This window comes from Saccopteryx bilineata, chromosome 1, assembly GCF_036850765.1.
Source record: "Saccopteryx bilineata isolate mSacBil1 chromosome 1, mSacBil1_pri_phased_curated, whole genome shotgun sequence".
Classification (NCBI taxonomy): domain Eukaryota; kingdom Metazoa; phylum Chordata; class Mammalia; order Chiroptera; family Emballonuridae; genus Saccopteryx; species Saccopteryx bilineata.
Window position 1 is genome coordinate 284,612,735 of NC_089490.1, and position 20,769 is coordinate 284,633,503.

Consider the following 20,769-nt stretch of genomic DNA (forward strand, 5'->3'; position numbering starts at 1 on the left):
CTTGATGAGGCTGGCAGTCATTCCAGCTAATACTTCCCCCCCCCCCGCCCCACTCCTCCTATCTGACCTTGTCTTACACACTACCGAGTGTGCCCTGGTCTAAAACCCTCAGTTCCTCACCCTCGAACTACTGCAACACTCCCAAAGTCAAATGACTCTCTAGTCTCACCTCACATCACACTTCACTACCAACTCTTCTAAAAATTTCTTGGGAAATTCTCTCCTCATAAACCTTGAACCACCAAGCCCAAACTTTGCCGAGTAGCTTTAAGGAAGGCAGGGTTTCTCTGCATCGGCACTTCTGACATCCTGGACCGCGTGGCCCTTGGTTGTGGGCCGTGCTGTGCACTGTGGGACGTTTAGCAGCATTCCTGGGCTCCACGTACCGGACACACCATTAGCCTTCTCTGCCTTGGATATCACAACCAAAAATGCTTCCAGATACTGATTGCCAAATGTCCCCTGGGGGCCGCATCACCAGCCTGAGAACCACCACTTTGGGGTGCCCTGACCCCAGCCTGCCTGGTATATCTCTCATTGCTCAGAGTTCCCCAGCAAACACCAGATTCCATCAACACCATCAACCAAAGTCACTCTCATCTGTCCAACCTCATGTGTGGTGTCTCACTGGCCCTTCCTGCTAACCAGCTCTGTAGGGTCCTCCTTGTCCCTGTCCCACAGGGCTCCCCACGGCCAGCTCAGGCTTCCTCACCCGCCCAGTGTCTCTCTGTGCCACAGACACCCCCCCCCCAGTCTTTAGGAACTTACGGATATGAGTACTTGTCTCCTCCAGGCCTCCTCAGGGGGAGGAGAGGCAAGAAGGGTGGAACTCCCATCAGACCGTCTCTGAGGGGCGAGACCATCAGGGGCAAGCCTCCATGGCAGGAAGCCCAGAGACAAGAGACTCAAGGTGGCAGTTTGAGATGGGCTCCCAGGTGGGGAGCTGAGTGCTAGGCTGGGCTCTCACCTGGAAAGTCCCCAGAGGAAAGACCAACAAGGCGGAGCCTTCAGCATGAGCAACCCGAGTCCCAGCATTAGGGCACCTGCTCCAATGAAAGTGTCAGAGCCCAACAGGCCCAGCAACAAGGCTGGAATCCGGCAGACCCACGACACTGATCTGAATGGTCTGCACAGTCTCTGTGGCCACAGGGCACAGTGCCAATGCCCGGCGGGACCTTTCTCAGTAAGAGTTGGTACTCTCACCAAAGATGGGCAGAATGCTGCAAGGGTTAGCAAAGTTTCCGAAGCTTTCTCTTGTCATTTCATCTTAAAATAAACAGCCCTATCAGGTATGAGGGGTCATGACAGCTGGCCTTCTAAAAAACATAAATTTAAAAATTGACACCCGAAAGGATTAATTAACACAGAGCCTTAGAGGAGATGAGCTGAGGAAGGGGGGCTCAACCTGCTGTCTGCACAATCTAATCCCACAAATCCTTATAAATTGAGAACCTTTCGTGGCTGCCGTCAGAGACAGAGATGAGAAGAAAGGCGGACAGAGCTGAAACTTGAGAGGGACCCGATCCACCATTGCTGGCTCTGAAGGTGAAGGAAGGAGCTTCCAGAAGCTGGGACAGCCCTCAGCTGACAGCCAGCCAGAAAATGAGGACCTCAGTCCCACGGCTGCAAAGAACTGAACTCTGCCAGCACCAGGAAGGAGCAGGAAACGGATCCTCCCCTAATGCCTCCAGAAAGGCTAAGGCGAACGCAGCACCTACGTTGTAAGTCATTCTCCCGTCTTTTAAATATATAGACAGGCACCACTCAGAGCTGGGGTAATAGGCGGAAAAGCTGTGCTGTTCTGACAGGTGGTGGCTTTGTCTCGATGGGCAGTCTGACAAGTACTGGCACCCACTGCCAACAGCTTCAGCAAAGATAAGATAACCAGGGTGGGTGCTTTCTGGATAGTTATACAATTACCCAAGTCTCAAAAGGAAGGCATATAAGGGCAAAATTAACTGACTTGAACTGCAAATCAGATGTACAAAAACCCTGTGTTTTTTCCCTCAAAGGAGAGGGAAAAGATCATTTCAGGGGAAAAAAAAAAAGAACGAGATCCTACCCACAGGGTGTACCAGGCAATTTAGGTATCGGGTTTAACATTACCATCATGGAGGAGAAAAAAGACTGTTAAAAGGCTCTGCCTTCTCAATCCATTGGGCAGTTTTTCCCTCCTCCTACTTGACTTACTTTTTCTTGACTATTAAACGTATAGTAAGAACTTGTGTGTAAAGATATGTGAGATCTGATATGCTCACCTACAAGTGACATACAACAATAAAAATTTTTTTCAACCTAGAGTCACATTTTATTATCAACTAGAAGTGGTTACGTCTAATATGTATGGCATTCATTTCACAAATATTTATTGTACAAGCACCAGGTGCCTGGCAATGAACTTGGCTCCGGAAAGACAAAATGACTAAGTCCTTGACAAGTTAAGGAAAACAAGTGCTATACAAACAAACAGCCACACAGAATAGTCGAATACTTGATACCAGAAACGCAGGTACAGTACTCGGTAACCCGGACGGACACCTGTGTAGTGAGCATTCCGTGGGAAGAGGGAGTTCACGGCCTCCTACAAGATTACAGAGATGGGAGCAGAGGAATAATGCATATTCCACCAGCACACGCAAGACGCAGGACACACAGCCACTTCTACATAAACATGTATGAGCGTTACCTTTCTGAAGAACATATGGAAAACATTTTAAAACTGAAGACTTAGTGTAAGCAAGCTCAGCAAGTCAGAGGACTACAACAGGATGAAATTTCTCTAGACAGAGCTGTTTGAAAACATTTGGCAAACATTAGGTCAAGCTGGTAAAAATGACAGTTCCACACTGTCAAGAGAAGGTAAATAAACATGCTTAAAAAAAAAAAAGATATAAAATTAGGCCTTAAACTCCCCAATCTCCCATTCCTCCTCTTTCCCAAGTCTTCTCCCCTGCTCTAAGGTAGATAAATCGGAGGACCCTAACCCTGAAGTGCGCCTCCAGTATCAGTTAGCACCCGGCTGTGGTAAAGCTGGTATTACTCTTCATCATAATCACGAACATATTAGCAACGTTAAGTGTAACTGCGACAGAACAAATGCTGTTCAAAGACGAAGGGTTTTTACAGTATTAAAATTTGTTTTTTAAAAACTGTATGAATTTAAACTTGACAAGAAAAATAAACAGGTATAAGCAGTTGTCCCAGTTTACTGTAAAGATGTGCCAACTGGCCGATGAAAAATGGGTAGATCTTTAGGACAATCAATCTTCTCAATGTAATATATGTACTTCAATGTAAAAAGCACTTATTATAGAAGTGAGTTTTAAATATTACTTTATAATATACTTTATAATATTACTTTATAATACAGAAGTAGTCACATTTCATAAAAGTTGAGAGAAACACGTGCATGTCTGCTTTTTACGGTCGTGTCTCCATTCAAAGCAGATTCACAAGTAAAGAACATGGGTTCCCTTGAATTCAAGTATCCTCCTGGGTGGGATCCAGAGCCAGGAAAAAAAAAAAAAAAAAGAAAATCGAGAAAAGGAGAAGGAACAAAAAAAACGAGAAAAGAGCTTAAGCTCAGGTACACTGGTTTGCAAATCCACATTTCCTCCCAGCCCTTCCTTGAGGAAGTCAAACCACTCCTCATGACTTCTTCACGTAACAAAACAATAACAAACGGAACACATTCACAGAACAGGTCAAATTACCCTTCAATTTAAGTAATCCCACTAATAAAGTCAGGGCAGTAAACACAGAGAACATGATTTATTGAGCCACGTTTCTCATTTGGCAAAAACACTTGAACACGTAGTTTTACTTAGATTAACTAGAGGTTCTCAAAAGGCAGGAAATACTCTTTGAAAACAATAATTTGAAAAACAGCACTAGATTTTGGGGAGAGGAAATCACTTTGTAAGTTATATAATATCTAACCACTAAGTTGTACATCTGAAACTAACATAATATTGAATGTCAATCATAATTGAAAAATTAAAAAAAAATTCAGTCAAACTTGAGGCTTTTTTTTTTTTTTTTTTTTAAGCGAGAGAGACAGAGACAGAGAGAGGGACAGATAGGGACAAACAGACAGGAAGGGAGAGAGATGAGAAGCATCAATTCTTCATTGTAGCACCTTAGTTGTTCATTGATTGCTTTCTCATATATGCCTTGCCTGGGGGGACTACAGCAGAGTGAGTGATCCCTTGCTCAAGCCAGCGACCTTGGGCATCAAGCCAGGGAGCATGAGGTCATGCCTATGATCCCACTCGAGCCAGTGACCCCATGCTCAAGCTGAATGAGCCTGTGCTCAAGCTGGTGATCTTGTGGTTTCAAACCTGGGTCTTCTGTGTCCCAGGCCGACATTCTATCTGCTGCGCCACCACTTGGTCAGGCTAAGGGATTCAGAAAGGGCATTAAAGCGGCACTCACATAAATCTGATCTCTCTTATATCGCTGGTGCAAGTTGTGCATGATGGAGCCGCCATGCAGTTCTGTCAAGGTGGCCATGTCGTCCACGCCTTCCTCATTCATCGGATGCATAGCGGTCACCTTCTGGTGTGTAATTGTGCTCTGCTTGTATGTGAACACCTGACGGAGAAAATAAATTCAACTGTTTAGTTATCAGCAACAAAGACTTTCTAGAAGCTTTCTGACAACTCAGTACAATTTCAACAAGATGCTGAATTGGCCAACAAAAAATAAACTGCAGAAAACAAACATTCTCATATTCTTTGTGCCACCCATCTGTTTTTAAAGGAAGCAATTATTTTGATAACTGCTATTAGATGTTCTTCTTTTTAAAAAAATGATTTTAGAGAGAAAAGAAAGGGAGAGAGGGGAAGAGAGGAGTAGAGAAAGAGAAAGGAAGATGAGAAGGGAGGGGGGAAAGATGGGACTACAGAGATAGAAAGAAACATCAATCTCTTTCTGTATGTGCCCTAACCAGGGATTGAACCAGCAACCTTTATATATTGGGACATTGCTCTATCCACTTAGCTATCCAACTAGGGTTGCTATTCGATGTCCTTAAACGATATTAGTTCAAGTGCTAACTCTTCTTTGGGGACCACAATTATAAATTTCTAGTTCACCTCCCTGTATATTCCTCCAACTGATATAAATCAGTGAAGAAGCTGGCTAACCAAGCTTTTAGAAAGTAATTTGGTTTCACTACATAACGTTTCACATGGTATCGTATATTTCAAAGCTTCATAATAACGTCCTTCCATTTAAGTGTTACATGAATTCATTGTATGTCTATACATTTGTTCTACAGACTAAAGATTGGAACGCATCTGCACAGGAATGTTTGAAAAATCTCCTTGGACACTATCCCCTGACTATCATGACATACAGCATTCATATGATCTTTGGGCAAAATAAATACCTTCTCAGATTTAAAACAAAATTGGTCTTTTCGCTTGACAGCCTGTCTCCCTGAAAACCCCAAACCTCCACGGTGGGTGCTGGATCCATGCTGGGGCATGGACACGGGAAATGGGACATGGGACATGGGACAACTGTGACACGGTGAGACTGAGGACTGAGTTCGCAGGCATTTCTCAAATCTACTCTGCACGGCTTTCTCATAAATGATTGGATTCAGGATTAACCATTTCAAGTCAGCTCCATTTGTTGACCAAAGTTAGACCAGCTTTACATACAAACTCATGTGGTTAACATTTAATTAGGTAGTCTACTCCATATTTATTCATTTTACACTTTTATTGTATTCATCCTCTAAATTAAGCAAAGAGACCAAGATGCAAAAAACAAGAACCTGAAGAACATGAAAAATACGCCGTCTTCACCTGCACACAAACTCACATGGCATGTGAGCGTGCACACACACACACACACACACACACACAACTTTCTAAAATGTTTGCAGAACTTTTTGAATGGGGATTCTGTTTTTAAATATTGACCAGCTGTCTACATGGCAACAAATAATATGTTATTGTAAAAGAGAATGACACACTAAAAAAAAGCAAACATACCAATTCCATAGTTTTCAGAGCCATGGAAAATGGCCTGTTATATTTTTCTAGAGAAAAATTAAAACTTCAGCTGTGGCATTTCTGCCACATGAACCACAGAGTTATTCAAAACCAGCCCTGAGAAACTGCTCAAGGCCAGGGCAGACACCCAGTATGGCCTCTGGGGACCAGCCACTCTCCCCAGCTGTTTCCTGTGCTCAGACACCCCGAGGCGATGTGCAGCTCCAGCAGCACCCCCTTATGGCTAGGTGGCCAACCCTGCAGGCCCGGGCAGGCCTGGGGCCCTTGGAAGATGTGCAGGGTGTAGTGTGCCACCGCCCAGATAACAAGATAATGAAGGAAAATGCACAGGAACATTAAAGAGTGTAGAAACAAGACACCCAAGCTTGCATTTTAACTCATAAATACCATGGAAGAACGTTAAACGGAGAGACGTAAGCTAAACGTACAAGTAGTTTTAGGGCAACTTGGAAAATCCCAAATGCAAACAACTGGAAGTCTCTGCCTTCCCCAGCTTTCTACATGCCTATATGTCAATCAGGCAGGCTTTCCAGAAACACTGCAACTGGGCAGCATACTTGGTCTTCCATCGGAAGTGACCGCGACGGTGGGGACCAAGGCAGACCTCACCTGGCCAGGAGCTTCAGCCAGCTGAGGAGTGCACAGAGGCACCATGATCACCTCTCCACGCCCAGCACTCCGGGGAAGGTCTCTCCCCACTCTGCTTGCTCAAATTCCTGCTGACACAACTGGCAGACAGGTTACTCAAGTTCCCAGGAAATTTTTATCGCAGGAACGGAGGAATGACAGCAAAGCCAGCACAACCATCTCCTGCTCAGCCCCCTGCAAACTCACCATCGCCAAGTCTTCCCCAACATGAAAACAAATAACTTTGCCACTCAATATCTGAGTATATAGAGACTTCCAGGATTTGAGGACAGCAATAATTTAGAATATTAAAATTGTTGTCTGTTCTGCTTTTGGGGAATAATCATACACACTGTACAACACTTAAACACTAAAATATATATGAATAGTGATGAAATATTTACTGTTTTTTAATGTGCTGGGAACAGCAAGAACATTTGTGAGCACAAGTAAACCGTTCAGAGCTGCTCACATGGCCATTGGAAAAATGGCTATGACCTAAAAATAGAGTTTCCCACCTTTGTACATTGACTTCTTCAGAAATTTTCGGGAACATACTGAGTATTCAAGGTGGGCCCATGCGCACTCCAGGAGAGGAGACCCAGAGAACTAGAACAATCTTCATGACCTCAGGAGAGGCAATCATGATGGAAGACAAGTTATATGAATAAGAGGCAATGAACAGGAATAAAGAAACATCCTGCCAAGATTCAGGATTGCATCTGCTCAAAACAATGATTATTTCCAAAGAAAGCAGAATAGTAGAGAAAACATTTGTGAAGGAAAGACAAGATAACCATCCATTCAGAAATGGATTTATATTTGTAAAGATCTTAGAATGATGTCTGGCACACATGGAAGGTATTAAATAAGTATCTGATCAATTAATTAAGAAAATCCATTCATTCAAGCAAATATTTCCCGCTGGGTTCTAAGCACTGGGAATATGGCTTACATTCCAATAAGGAGGGGGGGGGGCGTAAAACAAATAAATAAGTAAGTATATAGCATCACAGACAGTGATGAATATCTATGAAGACGTCACAAAGGTAAGAAACACTAAGTGCCAAGAGGGGTTACTCTATACTAGGTATTTGTGCGTAGCCTCGCTGGTTGGATAGCACCCAAGTAGAAACCCCTAAGGAAGTAAGGGATGGAACCAGCCTGCTGAATGCATACAGTAGGGGAAAATTAGGTTTACAGTTGTTCATACAGAAAATAATACAATAATAAATAAGTAATAAGACAAGAATAAACTCTGCATTTCAAGTACCCACAAATATAAACCTATGTTTGCCATACCATGTATTGGCCTCAGTAAACCACCTTAATGAATTTTCAAAGATTTCAATGAATTAATAAGACTCACAATCATATTTAGGAATTTTAAAGGAGGGCCCTTCAAACTATCCAAAAATCATTTTTAGGCCTGGGTCGGGTGGTTCAGTTGGATACAGTATCATCCAGGCGTGCTGAGATCGTGGGTTCGACCCAGTCAGAGCACATACGAGAACCGACCAAAGAGTGCACAACTAAATGGAACTAAGTGGAACAAGTCGATGCTTCTCTCTCTCTCCCTTCAAATCAATGGGGAAAAAATTTTAAGTTATTTCTATGCACAACAACTCACAAGTTATTAGTTACATAAGATTATTCTGAAACAGCAGAAAAGAAAATTTTAGATTTAAAGAATGGAATTCTTTTTATGGGATTTTTCAGAAATAGACAACAGCCAAAATACAAGATATATCCCTAAAACTCCAATTCAGAATAAACTGGGTTACTTCAGTGGAGTATATACTGGGAGAAAGGCCATGGCGAGGTTAAGAAATGGAGCAAAATATGAAAGATTAACATACAAGAAATTAATTTAGAGAAAGTGGGACCTCAGAACAAACAGCTCCTGTTACAAAAATACAAGCCACTAGTCAGTCACAGGATGGACTGGACTAAGCATGTGAGGACAAAGGAAACCAATTAACACTATTAGAAAAACAACTCAAAGTAAGTCTGCCCAAGGCTGGGTCTACTTCTGTATGAAAAGGCATGGACTCAATTAATTAGATAAAAACACTGAGCCATTATCAATCTCCTTTTATTTTTAACCTTACACATTGCAAGGCAACCCCCACCACGCTTACATAGTAGTTTCTATAAGATGGAGTGATGATATACAGATTTTCCTTATTACAAGTCATAAGGAATGCTCAGTCATAAAATCTAACATTTTCAATTGAAGAGAAAGGGAGGGGGGAGGGGTGGAAATCTTATGTCCTCTCCTGATGAGTGGATGAAATAGCTGGTATTCCCAATATGGGCAACTTCGTCTCATGTCTCGTGTTAGCCTGAAACTTCCTCTAAAGTAGTTCTCAATTTTGTTCCCCTGCCTCTGCCCCCGGAGAACATGTGACAATTTCTGTAAGCATTTTTGGTTGCCACTGGGGTAAGAGGGAAGGAGGTGACTGATATCAAGTTGATGAAGGTGAGGAATTATCCAGCCCAAAGGTCAAGAGTGCCAAGGTTGAGATACCCTGGTCTAGAAATTCAATAACAGGCCAACTAACCCGATGTCAACGTACATTCCAGAAAAAATGATGAGAGGAAGCCAGTGCCTATAAGCAAAACCTTTCACAAAACAAAAATAAGCCTTTCAGAAACTAAGAACTAAAAACAGCAAATAGAGGCAAATGAAAGGTCAGAATGACAATACTATGTAATGTAATTTCTGATTCTTCTTTATTTGACTCAGCTTAAGAAGGGTGACGGTAAGGATGATGATGAAGATTAGGCACTGAAGTTTGTTTACATTTTTATTATTTTCTAATTGCATTGTATGCAATTAGTATAGACAATATGGTCTATACTATTTCTACTTTTGTAGAAATACAAAAATACCTGGCGAGGGGCTCTTGTACCTGCTGTTCCCATATCTGGGTCACTGGCATCCTACTCCTCTCTTCTTTGAGGTCTCAGCCCAAATGTTACCCTTGCAGAAAGTACCCTGTCACTCCCCTCATGACGACACAAGTGCTGTCTTCATAGCTCGTTATGACAGTTTATGATCACTTACCTAATCTATTATTGTACTTGTCAGTGACTTCTCTTTTTAAAAATTTATTTACAGGATTTTAGAGAGAGAGAGAGGAAGGGGGGGGGGGAGATACAGAGACAGAGAACATCGACCTGTTCCTGTAAGTGCCCTGACCAGGGATCGGACCTACAACTTTTGTGTATCAGAACAATGCTCTAACCAACCAAACTATCCAGCCAGGGCAGCGACTTTCAACTCTTTGACCAAAATCTACAGTAAGAAATGTTTTCTATTATAAACTACTGTCCACATAATTAACTGATTTCACACCTCACTATTACAAGCTGTAAACCAGTTCGAAAACTCTGTCCTATGAGGGCAGGAAGCATGCTGGCCTTGCTTCCCAGCACCAGCCTTGGCCCACCATACAGACTCCACACACACAGAATCCATGGTCCTGGCCTTCAGATGGGTGTAGTAGAGAAGGAGAGGCAGAGTGAGGTAAAGACCAAAACACGGTCTTGGAGTCAGATCTGGGTGGATTCATTTCTCCTAGATCTATGCTCCCTATAGCTCAGGGACAATGAGCACGATAACATCCCTGGCCCACAATTTCCACTGTCTATAAAATAAGATGGGTAATAACGCTACCTAAACTCACAGAATTATCGTGAAAACAACATAGGCAAAAGTCACAGCAGTTGGCACCAACGAGAGCTCAGTAAATGTAGCTATTTCTGTGAGGAAGACGTAATGCGAGGAACAATGCAGAACATTCTATAAGGAATCAATCAAGTCTCAGCGCAGATGCAGGAGCTCACGCTCCTCAGACAAGGGCCTGAGCACCAGCTGTGCTCCGAGAAGGGGGCGAGCAAGAGAGGGAAACACGTTCAGTTCTTCCTATTTTATGATGATCTCCTGACTGTGCGCTGATGAAAAACTATTTGACACAACACTTGCTTCTTCTATTTTAATCCCTTCGCAAAAATCTGGGTGGCCTCCTTTCGATCTTCCCTGGAATTCAACATTACATCCAGGGATGCCTCTCAATTTACTTTCCTTCATTCTTTTAATTATTGGCTCACTGATTCATGGATGAAAGTCTGATCGGTGACAACAGTTACGACGTTTGCCTCCTGACATGTGGCTGAAATGAGCAATCATGTCATCAGAAACAAGGTCCCTCATGCTAAGCTTCACTGACTCAGGCTGTGCGGAGGACAAGTCTAAGGAACGAGCTTCCACGGAACTGAACATCTGCCCTGGCTTGTTATTCTACGGCCGCCTCAGGAGACCAAACAAAGTATTTGGGGCATGAAAATGTAAACTCTACTAGAAAGTGCCATTGGAACCTAATCAAAAGCAAAATTATACATGGGAAATGGTGCTTTCAGCTCAAATTTGTCAGAGACTTAGCATCCTAATACACATGATACGGGGTTAAAATTATCTTTATATAAATAAATATGTGCTACTTTGACCTCCCTTGAGTAGTCAGATAACTGACTACTAAATATAGATAAAGCAAAGACTAGTATCTTCTTTTTCAAAGACTCAAACTATTTTGTGAGATTAAGTCATTTAATTTGTCACCAGGTTTTGAGTGCCCAGCATGGGGTAATGCACAGCATTTGGATACAGACCCAGCGGGCTGAGCAGGGGAAACTACTGAATGCTGGCGGCCGGCACTGGCACGTGGATCATATTACCTCACTTGACCCTCAGCTGGGGGGGGGGGTGTTCATTTGTTAAAGGATGAATTCACAAAAGATCAGAAAAGTTAGGAAACCTGCCCAACAGCACACAACACAGCTAGCACTGGATTCCTTGGGACCATGGGAAAGGTGCACGTCAGAGTCAGACCTGAGAGGGACATTAGTTTAGAGATGGCCTTTTGCATTCAGCTCTGTCACCTACTGGCTGTGCAGCCCTGGGCACATTCAATGGAGTAAATGGGGAAGAACTCCGTGGCCCTTCCCCTTGAACTTGAGAGCTGGCGTGGAGAGCAGGAGTGCAGAGGGGGGAGGGAAAACACCTTGTGCATTGCTTTCCGGGCGGGTGGGCTGGGTTTACTCTCTCATTTATTCTATTACTATTCATTTACTCTCTCTCGTTCCCCTCACTCATGTCATGCTGCAAGCAGGACCCTGGGAATGCAGTGACGAAGTAAATGCTCCTCTTTCAAAAAGCTCACCATCCACTGAGGGATCAGAAAAATGAACAGGTACTCCTACCCACGTGGTGGGAACTGTAACAGAGGAAATACCCAGAGTACAGTGGGAACCAGCCACAACAGACGGAGGATAGCCAGGGAAAAGCAGACACAGAGGCCAGATTGCACAGCAGTTGCTTGGCCGAGCGTAGTGGGGGCTAGGTATGGGGCCCCGTGGCCTGCAGTGGCACTTGGCCTCTGTCCTAAAGAAACTGAGGGCCATGTAAGCAGCTAAGTGCAGGCAGACACTTCTCTACCTACTTATTATCACAGACAGCTTTAATACCAAACATGACACTGACACCATTTTTCTAGAGACAAGATACAAAAAAGAAATCTCACTACAAAGTGCAATTCAATGCAACCAACTTTCCAAAAGTCCCCCTCCCCCAGGAAAGCAATGTCTGAATTGCTTCCAGGAGTGATCACTATAAGCACTGTTGTCCCCAAATGGAAGGTCTTTTCCTGCTTTCATGTGCACAAATGACACACCACGGAAAGCATCAGCAATAACACACACAACCCAAGAAAGGCAGAGGCTCTGCCGATGAGTTCCTGAACAGTAAGTGGTAACCACCGAGCAGGCATCTTTCTGATGACACTGCAGTTTGAAGACAGACAGACAGGATTAAGAGTGGGAGAAGTCTGAACACTAGGCAGCTAATCTGTGGATGGCACATCTGCTGATGGAGACGAAGAGCCACACCACAGACAAGCAGTGCTAAAGGCAGCTAACTCACCTGCACGGGCAACTGCCCCAACTAGGGAGGCCTGGGTGATACGCTAGCCCTGACCCTTCCTGGGAACTTCAGAGAGAAAAGTGAACTGTTAGAGTGAGCTGGCACAGCTGGAAGGAATGGCTAACACACACACACACACACACACACACACACACACACTAAAGAACAGAATAGAGTAGACTAGTTGCATATAAAGGAAACAAGACCTCAAATCTGAATTTATACATAACATTAGAATTGTGATTTTATAGGAGAATTATGTACAGATGTTTTAAAATGCTAAGCTATATTACTTATTCATTAAAGGCAATTATATGTGTAAATTTTCAAGAAATTCTGCCCAAAAGGAAGTGACCCTTATTGTTCCAGATGTACTAGGACATGTCTCATAAAAGCTTTCTTGTTGCTTACACCAGGGCATAGGCCAAGTCCACCAAAAGAAGAGAGATGCTTGTGCCCCTGGGCCAGTCTTTCCAATGTGGAAGAACTCCGTGTGCAGGAAAAGACCATAATTTACAAATGTTTTTCATTATAGTTATACTAAAATCTATGATGAAATTATTCTATACACACACACACACACACATTATAATCCTAGGCTTATTTTTTAAAATACACACATGTACATGCACATATACATACACGTCAGCAACTGTACTGTTGGGCATTCATTCTAGATAAAGGAACACTTACGTTTGTTTGCACGTGAATGTTCACAGCAGCTTAATCTGTAATACACAAAAGCTGAAAAAGCCGGTCCCAGAAGGTTACACGCTGTATGATGCTATTTATATGATATTTTTGAAATGACACAATTATAGAGTATGGAAGGCAAACTGGTGTCTGCCAGAGCTTAAGGGGAAAATGGGTGTCGACATGAAAGGGCAGCATGTGGGACCCTTGTGCTGATGGAAAGCTTTTGCATCTTGACTGTGTCACTGTCAACACCCTGGCTGTGATACTGAGTTGGAGATCGCTGAGGGGAGCTGGGTGAAGGGTGCACGGGGCCTCTCTATATACTGCTTACATACCCATGATCTACAGTGATCTCACAACTAATAAAGTTTACAAACACAGACAAAAAGCCTGGAAGAAAACATCAGTACTCTAATAATGACCTGCAAGTTTGCAGGTGTTTTAATTTTGCTTTTTATGATTTTCTGACTCTTTTTCTAAAAATTTATAATATATCTAGACTTACAAAGACAAATCAGTCCAATCAATATCACTATCAATAAACATATCTGGATACATATAAACTGATTCCATTAATTTTTTAAAATGGTTTTCGCCCTGGCCAGGTTGCTCAATGGATAGAGCATTGCCCTGGTGCACTGAGGTCTCGGGTTCAATCCCAGATCAGGGCACAGATGAGGAGCAATCAGTGAGTGCACAACTAAATGGAACAATTAAGTGGAATAATGAATTGATGCTTCTCTTTTTTGCTCCCTTCCCCTCCCTTTCTCCATTTTTCTCTCTCTCTCAAATCAATGAAAAACATTTTAATTATTTTCAAAAAGCAACAAAAACAAAATGAAATAATAAACCTCCACCAAGAATCACAAGCTATTAGGAGGAAAAAGGACTTCTCTTCTAACTCACTTGTCTTAAGCATAGAAAGTTTTAGCCCAAGAGAAATTCCACCAAGCAAGAAGCAGGGGTGGGGTGAAAGCCCAAGAACCCAATTCTTGGCCCAAAGATCACCTGACACAAGATCAACAGGCTCTTGTTTCTGAGATTCCTTTGCTCCTGTCTTAATGTCCTGATCTTTGTTCTAATTTTAAGGACCCCTTTCTGATCCCTTTATTCTGAATCACAAGCCTGGACCCTCATAGCATGAATTTGAACCTCCATTCCTACAATTCTGAAGCATACTGACGTTTCACAAGCATCTAAAAATAACCCATCCATATGGCTACATCTCCTCCTCGCCCTGCGCCTGCTCCCTTATGCATTTCTCAGAGAAGGAGACCTTCAGAACCAGAACCAGTTCCCCAAGTCGGAAACCAACATCAACCTAAAGCCCCTCCACTTTGCTGAGCACCACATCCACGTTCCAAGTCCTGGGGATCAGAAGACCAACACGGCCTGAGACCCATCTTCCCTCCCGCCTTGCCTCGGCCAAGGCTCACTCCTCCCCTTTTCCATCCAGACCCTGACAGTTTTCTAGCTGCTTTCTCTGCCTGCAGTGCCCCATGGCATAAACCCGTAACACCAGGCTGGAGTCCAAGAGCACTGAATTTTTTTTTCTTTTTTCTAAAAACACAAAGTTACTAACAATAGCTATCATTTATTCATCATTTTACGCACAGTCTCATAGAACATTGTGAAGCAGATAGAAATTATGTCTATTTTTTTTTTCAGAGAAAAGTTGAAGCTCAGAGTATCCATAGTAGAAGAGCATTACTGGAGTTGGCACTCAGTTACAAGGCTCTCAACCCAAAATCCTATGCTTTAAAATCACATTATAGCATTTCTGAAAAGCATCATCTTTTCATAGTTTCATGAAACAAAACAACAACAAAAAACCCTAAGTGGTTATGAAAATATTTGCAAATAAAGACTTCCTACCTAATTCACCTGAACACTTTTCATAAAACTGTTTGTCTGAAGGAGACTGGCAGCTTATATAACCACCTAGTTATACTGCTAATTAACCTTCAACTATTCATATAGCACATAAGAAATAACACTGCTCACATCTACAAGAGAAAGCAGGTCAATGAAATGCGCACAAGAACACTGAATTTTGAGTTTTAATAATTAAAAAGGTTTTGTTCTGTTTTTACAAGTTTTAATGACAAATTTTTCTGGCACTGATAACTCTGATCTGACAGGCATTTTCAGAGATAGGACTTTGGTTTCTTTGGCTGTGGTTTTCCAAACTGGGATTGCCTAGGATTCTTAAGGGGACACAGCTCAAATCTGAACAGCATGGCCTTGGGTAAGTTTGAACCCCACTCTGCTCCTCGTTGACTGGGCATTTTAACTTGTTTCAGTGACTTGGTTCTGTAACCTTCCACTACTCTTCTACAAGATGAGGATGATAATAACACTTACACCTCCTAGGTGTAGGGCGAACAGAGGAAGATCGTTCTTGAAGCTGAGTAAACAACTCAAATATTTCTGCTGTGAGTCCTGTTACTGTTATCAGTGGTAATCTGCTCCTCCCCTGACTGAAATTCTCAGTTTGCTCCCAATCGCTGCCAGGAGGAAGGATAATCTCCTTGGCACGGTCGCCCACAATGTCTTTCTCGGGGCCCCTGCTGCTCTCCCAGGAGAGCACTCCAGCCTGTCACCTGCCCACTCCCTAGCCCTCCTGTGTTGTGGTAAACTCTCTGAGGTCTGCCCTTCACTCCACCCACCCCTCCTCCACGCCCCCACTGTCACCCAGCCTGAGCTATGGGCCCCTCTCTCCAACAGCACCTTGGACAGAACCTCTCCCATCCCTTACCACAGTATGTTGGTAGTCTTTTATTTTTTTAATTTTAAAATTATTATAGTTATTGGGTTGACATTGGTTGATAAAATTATATAGGTTTATAGTGCAACAGGTTAATATACAAGATACATAAAGAACTCAAACGACTTAACAACAAAAATCCAATTACAAAGTGGGCAGAAGAGGATTTGAACAGACATTTCTCCCAAGACATACAAATGGCCAACAGATATATGCAATCCCTTATCTCTTCCTAGGAACCAGAGGTGGCAAACTGGGGGCTCCTGCCTGCATGGGGCCGATTTCCTTGAGCAGCATGATGAGGATCTGGGGCTCCACATGGGCCAGCGGGAATGAGGGCAAGACTGGACAGTGACGTCTGCAATGGTAAAGGCCATGCTACTGTTCTTAGACTGGACCAGGGGTCCCCAAACTTTTTTACACAGGGGGCCAGTTCACTGTCCCTCAGACCGTTGGAGGGCTGGACTATAAAAAAAAACTATGAACAAATCCCTATGCACACTGCACATATCTTATTTTAAAGTAAAAAAACAAAACGGGAACGAATACAACATTTAAAATAAAGAACAAGTAAATTTATTTTATTTATTTTTTTAACAAGTAAATTTAAATCAACAAACTGACCAGTAATTCAATGGGAACTATGGGCCTGCTTTTGGCTAATGAGATGGTCAATGTCCAGTTCCATATTTGTCACTGCTAGCCGTAACAAGTGATATGACATGCTTCTGGAGCTGTGACGCGTGCGTCCCATGTCACCGGAAGTAGTACTATACGTGAGCGACGCTGAGCTTTGCAGCACCGCCACATACAGTACTCCAGGAGCACAGGATGCATCCACTGACTACCAATGAAAGAGGTGCCCCTTCCGGAAGTGAGGCAGGGGCCGGATAAATGGCCTCAGGGGGCGGCATGCGGCCCGCAGGCCGTAGTTTGGGGACCCCTGGACTGGATCAATGTAGGAGGTCCTAGATGGCATCTCGTGAGAACTCTGGGTTCCCATAGCCTAGTCACATGTCTGGCACCAGGGGCTTACTAATTGTCTGCTAAAGGGATGAGGAGCAGCTGTCCTGCTGTGGTGCTAGGAGCATGTAATGAGCACCTTGCATTTGTCCTGTAAAACCTAACTGCAAAGTCTGAGTCGTAAATCAACATTTTATTTACTGGCTGTCTTGAAACTGCCTGAAACTGAATAATATGATAGTAATTCCTTGGCTGTCTTAAGTGAAATGAAAAAGGCATATTTGAGCCAAATATGCATTCATCTTGGAGGTTTAAAACAAAGTCACAATCAATTATATGAATCCTAGCTCTAAGCACTGTTTTTTGCATGCTATGCATTTCCAAGTGTCAAGTTAAGAAACTGAGAGATACCACACAAGGTATTCATTAACCAGTGAACAGTGAGAGAATCAGAATGATTCCAGATTCCAAACTGAAACCATAAGTCGGTTTTGGCTGTTAGTTTGGTAAAATATCTACAAGGGGCCAAGGGGTCAGCCTGGCTCAAACTTATGGTCCAAGAAGAAAGAGAAAACAAGTCGTCCAGGAGATAAGTGGAAAGACCAGAAACAAAGCACAACAGCTTGGACATGTGATGATTAGTTCCCACACTTCCTCTGTGTGCTGATCCAACCCCCACTGCCAAGGAAATCTCTGGAAATGTTGGAGAAAAGCTACTTGAATTACTGAAAGGATTAGGAAGAGGCAGAAGGCTGGAGAGATAAAGGACTGAAAAAATATAGATCACTAAACAACAGCAAGGATCTCCTTAGAAATATGTATTTAGAAGAATACTATGTACTGAGACATTTTTCCTAGCATATGGACCTTGAACAAAATAAAGGGTTTAAAAAGAATACTGCTTGTTTGTTTCTCCCTGAAAAGTATCAACAAAGAAATATTATTTCCCTGTGAATGTCTGTGAATGCAAAGGATACAAAAGCCTTTCACACCAAAGCAGTAGCAAATCTGGTCCAAGTATCTAAAAGCCAGAGGGCCTGAAGTATAGAGAAACTGATGGAAACCTGGTTGAAACCTTAGTCTTAGCAAAGGTTGTAAGGATAAACCTGCCCATGTTTTTGTCACTGTCACTCTCTGCATAGCTTCCCATCTGCTACTGAGCTTTCCCACAAAGGGAGTCTAGAGACCATTTCTTTCTGGTAATCTCCTGAATTAGCTTGCATCTCTTAAAATTTCCAGTTTAGAACATTATATATAGAATCAAAACATGGTGTAAAGACAAAGGGCCCTCCACTCAGCACCCAATGGTCCATATTTCCACCGGAGAGTGGCCCCTCCTCCAGGATGCAGACACCTGACACTGTGAGCCCAACTCCCCACCCTGCTTTCACTCCATCACACCTGCACTGTTCTCAGCCTTCAGCAGCCAGGCCACTGCGCCTCCCTCTGTTGTCCAGGGGCATGCATAATGGAGAAGGTTGGGACCAGAAACTCAGTGACCCACACGCGCACACGGTGGGCAGATGGAAACTGACGAGGAACGTGATGATGAAAGGGCACCAAGCGACAGCCTCCCACCTGGTGGACATCTGGACACAGAAACGTTGTGTCACTTCCCTCAGACACCTTAAGATTCGCATTAGAAATGAATGACTATATCCACATTACTTTAAATATATATATTATACACACACACACAAAATTTTCTGCTCTCTTACCTCTTGATAACTATATATGATCCTGTCAAGAGTTAAAACACTGCTGGAGGGAATATAAAATGACGCAGCTGCTTTGGAAGACAGTCTGGCAGTTCCTCCAAAGGGTAAACACAGTTATCATATGTCCCACCAATCCCATGCCCAGGTATATAACTCAGGGAAATGAAGACATGTGTCCATGCAAAAAAAAGTCACATACATGAATGTTCGCAGCATTATTCTCATGAGCCCAAAGGCGGAAACGATCCCAATGTCCATCAACAGATGAATGGACAAACATGTGGTATACCTAGACAGTGGAATGTTATTGAGCAATAAGTACTGGTACCTGTTATAACACGGGTGAACCTGGAAAGCACGGTGCCAAGTGAAAGAGGTCGGGCACAGAAGGCCACACATTATATGATTCCGTTTATATCAAAGTGAACCCAGAGTCGGAGAGACTGGTGGTTGCCAGGGGCTGGGGTGGGGTGGAGGGAATGGGGAATATGAGGTTTTCTCCTAAGGTGATAAAAAATGTTCTAAAATTGATGCGGTAATGACTGCACAAGTCCGTCATGAATAGACTAAAACCCACAGTACTATACACTTTCAATGAGCAAATTCTATGCAGTATAAATAATCTCAATAAAGCTATTGTTGTTGTTTTTTAATAGTTGAGTTAGGCACTGGGCCCAGAAGGTGACCTACGTGGAGATCCATATACTGGGTGCCCTTTCCTAGCTGGTATGTCTGGCCACCTCCAAAACTGCCACTCACCAGTTAGAGCCCCATAGAGATGTGATTCAGACCACTGCTCCACTGATTAAAAGCCAGGTGACCAAGGGGCATGAGTGAACCAAGAGCAGAAATTTGGTAAAACCAGCACCAGCAGAACAAAGAGGGTCAGCCTTGGTACAGCAGGTGGGCCGGTCCCATAAAAGTCTGAAGCCCAGAGCTGGCCGCAGAGCAGCGAGAGCAAGGCTGAGCCCAAGGCAGTCAGGAGAGGACAGACCAGGAAGAGTGGTGAGGACGGGACACATGCAGTCGAGAAGGCACAGGCTGAGGACGCCCTCAAATGGGACTAGCCTGGCCACTGTCCCTGTGTCCCCACCCGCGCTCTCTGGTTGCTTCTTATCTACTCCGTGAACATCTCCACCACCTGAGCCCCACCCCAACCCTTTCTGGTTTCACACCTACTGAGCAAAGAACCACAACACTAATAAGGGACCTCACCACAAGCGCTCCGTCCAAGGTGAAGTGCACTCCAGCATTTGGACAGAAGACATCATTGTTCCCCCGCAGGCGTTTGCATCCAGACGCCAGCCCCTACATGCCTCTGGTCTCAGTCTTAGCAGCAGCAGGACAGCACCCTAGGCATTTCCAAATGCCAGGCTGGGCCTGGCAGGAAAGCTCCGGGCTGCATAAAGCAAGGCATCTTCGGTGTGTCCAAATCAGGCACCCAGAGCTACGCCTGGGCTTGAAGTAGAAAACAAAGTCTAAGAAGTTGCCAGCCACCACTTGATTAAGCAATAGCATATACAGTAACTGTGATGAGCCATTAACGTCTCTGGCATCTTGCTGACCCCAGCTCACATCCTTGCCATGTTCAATCAAGCCTGAGTGTCCTCAGGAATGACACCTTCCCACCACATGCCTCAGTTTCCACAACTAGAAACCATGGGAAGTAAAAGGACCTGCCTTGCATGATTGCTGTGAGCTAAGTCGTGTCACTTAGCAGAACCTTTGCCTCCAAGTAAATGTTCAAAGTCACCTGCTGTTCTTGATGTCAAGGTCATCAGGCCTATGCAAAAGCAGCCTGCACAGCCTCCTTCCACGGAGAGCTTGTTATACATTAAAGAGCTGCCACAGGAGGCCTCTGTTTGAAATCGCTTTACTAACCATTATTTCAGGTGACTGGAATATATTTAAACAACATACATTCTTTTTCATTAACAAGAACCAAATAACATAATAATTGTCTCAGCAAAGCAAATGTGTTATAAACCT

General features: G+C 43.5%; 1 protein-coding gene and 1 non-coding gene across 3 annotated transcripts in view; both read right to left on the minus strand.

The window, feature by feature from the left end:
- Positions 1-20,769, minus strand: part of MYO10 (myosin X) — a 219,954-nt gene that overhangs the window by 127,825 nt on the left and 71,360 nt on the right. For both annotated transcript variants that reach the window (XM_066243997.1, XM_066244007.1), the window contains exon 3: positions 4,435-4,593. In XM_066243997.1, the coding sequence (XP_066100094.1) occupies positions 4,435-4,593 (159 nt within the window). The remainder of the gene's footprint in view (positions 1-4,434; positions 4,594-20,769) is intronic.
- LOC136321233 (small nucleolar RNA SNORA19) lies at positions 15,238-15,371 on the minus strand. The gene has a single exon (XR_010728510.1). It is a non-coding gene; the product is annotated as a small nucleolar RNA SNORA19 (small nucleolar RNA).